This window comes from Chenopodium quinoa, unplaced genomic scaffold (genome assembly GCF_001683475.1).
Source record: "Chenopodium quinoa cultivar QQ74 unplaced genomic scaffold, ASM168347v1, whole genome shotgun sequence".
Lineage (NCBI taxonomy): Eukaryota > Viridiplantae > Streptophyta > Magnoliopsida > Caryophyllales > Amaranthaceae > Chenopodium > Chenopodium quinoa.
Window position 1 is genome coordinate 931,904 of NW_018742441.1, and position 3,355 is coordinate 935,258.

At 38.6% G+C, this 3,355-nt stretch overlaps 1 protein-coding gene across 1 annotated transcript; it reads left to right on the forward strand.

Moving 5' to 3' along the window:
• Nucleotides 1-2,396: 2,396 nt before the first annotated feature.
• LOC110716815 lies at nucleotides 2,397-2,921 on the forward strand. The gene has a single exon (XM_021895460.1). It carries the CDS (start codon nucleotides 2,397-2,399, stop codon nucleotides 2,919-2,921), a length of 525 nt encoding a protein of 174 aa, XP_021751152.1.
• The last annotated feature ends 434 nt before the right edge of the window (nucleotides 2,922-3,355 follow it).

A 3,355-nucleotide genomic window follows, 5' to 3' on the forward strand; every position in this document is an offset into this window, starting at 1 on the left:
GAATTAATACTTAGTGGAATGCGTTTTTGAATTTGTCAAAAAGATAGAATTTGTTAGATTGCTTGGAAATAGGAAACGGTTTTGGAAAAAATCTTTTCTGTTTCATCTTTTAATTTATATTTTTTTATTTCAGAAAAATATCTTTGGAAAACTAACTTCCTAAACTTGTGCAACTAACTGTAGATTCAGTCTTCACCACTTGCGTACAAGCTGCTTCAAGAGGATCAATATGTCCTGGTTTTTAGGACATGATTTAAAATCTGGAAGTGGTGGAAAGTAGTGGCGTTGATATGCAGTAGTAGTGGCTCAAGTGGTAGGAGTGGTGGCGTTTTTTTCCCAAGCAATGTTTTCCTATAAATACTGAAGTTATTCTTGGGATAACTTCACCTTGCTCAATCATATGTTTCTATCTTTCTTGTTTTCTAAAAAGAGTCAAGTGTCGCATTCCACTTAAGTGTTTTTCTTAATTACTTTCACTAGAGTTATATATATTTGAGTTGTAATTTGGGAATTGGGAGTTTGAGTGAACTCTAAGAGAAATCAGTTGAGAAAGAGAGAGAAGAGAAGAGTGGCAAGTAGAGGGACTTGCTGCTGGGAACTTCAAGTACATAGTTGAACTTGAAGTCTGATTCATTAGTTTGTAATAGGTTGTTTGCCCTGTTATAGTGAAGAATCTTTCCTAAAATCCCAAGTAGTCGTTGTTTTTCCTCTTGTTAGGGCCAAGAGGTTTTCCACGTAAAATCTCTCTGTGTTATCTTAAAGTTCCTTTAGCTTTGTTTTATCAATTCCGCAAAAAGTTAGCTAAATTCCTCCAAACTACAATTCACCCCCCTCTTGTAGTATTCTTATAAAGCAACAGGTCAATTCACTCGTCTTAGTGTAGAGATCGATTTGTCAAAACCTTTACTCTCGAAATTCTGGTTGAAGGGAAGGATTTGGCGCATTCAATATGAAGGCATCAAGATGGTGTGTTTCAAATGTGGGAAGCTGGGTCATTCAGAAAGTGAGTGCATTCCTATTATGGCTTAACAAGAGCATGATGGTATGACTATTCATCATAATCCACTCCATGATAATGCCCCAAAGCCAGAGGAAACAGAGGAATTTGGAAGTTGGATGTTAGTGAAGAAACCAGTGCAAAAACAATCTGCTAAGCCAAACAAACCACCACCGGGACCTGTCAAACCCAACGGTGGTGCTGCGGCGGTGCAGGTCAACGCAAATTTTGGTCAAAATCAACCCAAAGATTTAGCTAGAAAGAATCAATCTACTAGCAACAATCTAGGAAACGGGTCAAGATTTGCGCTTCTGGAGAATCATCAAGATGATGAGTTGGAAATTCTTGGGGAGAATTTTAAGGAAGGTGAATATATTTCGAATATTTTCAAAGATAATGATGGAAAATGTTAAGATATTTTGAATATTTTCAAAGATAATGATGGAAAGTGTTTTAGAACTATCAATTTGGGGGATATTTCCCAAGGATTTTTTCCTAATAATGAGCAACTAATGCAATCTAAGGAAAAGAATTTGTTATCAAATCAATCAAATTAAAAAAAAAATCCTACCCAAAATCTATTAAGAAAAAAAGAAAATATCTTCACAAAATATTCCTACCCCACTAAAAGAGATTCCTTCTAATCTCAAATATTATGTTCCCTAAAATATAGCAACCAAGGCACAAGGAAAGGAAAATTCTAAATTCATATTTGAGGCTAATAAGGAAGCAGACAAGGAAGCCAATTCTCACGACCTTACTGTGCACTCACAAGACTTTAACAAGCCATCCCAAGCTACTCTCGAGACAAATTCAGCCAGCACTTATGTTGCAGACACTTTGCCCGATAATGCTGAGAATCCCACTAGAGAAGACCTTATTCATAGGACAAACTCTGGAGGCACCCTACATGGTGAGCACGAACCCCCTGACTCATATTCTGGAGGTTCAAATGGACTTATACCTACCACCAATCTCAGATCCCCCGAATTTGGTGATGACCTTGGGAATTCCCATTGAGATCAAACGCTTGCTGAGACTAATCAGTGATGCCTATATGACCATTTTACCAAAAACATCTGTTTTAATGGAAGACACTCTACCTAATCTGGCTCCGGACTCTCTACCTATCACATGTATGGTGTGGAATGTACAAGGGGCGGGAGACTGTAATTTTATCTCGTCATTGAAAGACTTGGTGCGTACTAATCAACCTAATGTTTTAGCATTGGTTGAAACTCATATCGGAGGTGAACAAGAAACCAAAATAGCTTCAATCCTGGGCTATGATGGTCACTCTAGGGTGGATGCTATGGGATTCAGTGGTGGCATTTGGGTGTACTAGAAAACGGAGTTGGTTACTGTAAGTCTAATTTTGAAACATAACCAGCATATCACTATGGAAATTACTAGAAGAGGTGCGGTTCCCCGGTATTTTTCTGCTGTATATGCAAGTCCCGATCCTCTGAAAAGGCGTGAATTATGGGATGAACTAAGATCTTTTGAGGCATCTCATGAAAAACTTTGGCTAGTTGCAGGGGATTTTAATGACACTCGTTTCCCCTCGGAAAGAAACAAGTCTTGTAGAGAAACCAATCGGCGTTCGGCTTTGTTCAATGAATGGATAAATGATATGGAACTACTAGAGGTCGAATTCTCTGGTTCAGTGCACACATGGGCTAGAGGTTTGACTCTAGAGACTCGTCAAAGTGGTAGTCTTGATAGAGCACTATGTAATGATAGGTGGGCTACGAGATTTGAAGGTGCTTCAATGAAGCACCTCCCCGCTATTCATTCTGATCATTGCCCCATATTCATATCTCCGAATGGTTTCACCCTGTTGCAATCCCTCCATAGGCCTTTTCGTTTTCAGGCTGCCTGGTTATCTCACGAAAAATTTCGTGATTTTGTGGCAACTTCCTAGGATAAAAATGCGCCCCTCATGCCTGCTTTGTCAAAGTTATCAGATAAATTCCAAGTCTGGAACCGAGACATTTTTGGCAATATATTCAAGCAAAAAAGAGTGCTCAAAGCTTGAATAGGGGGCATCCAAAAGATTCTGGCTACTCGTGTAGACAGGGGTTTAATCAAGTTAGAATCAAAACTGAGAAGGGAGTTAGATGAAATTCTTGACAAAGAAGAAACAATGTGGTACCAAAAATCTCGCATCGAGTGGTTAAAAATGGTGACCGTAACACATCTTTTTTTCCATCTTAGTACGATCGTACGACAGCGGAAAAATAAGATTGTAGCTTTAAAGGGAAAGAATAATAAATGGCTTTATGATAAAACTGAGATCAAGGATCACATTGTGGACTATTTCACCACCTTATTTATGGAAGAAGGTGAACCTAGCAG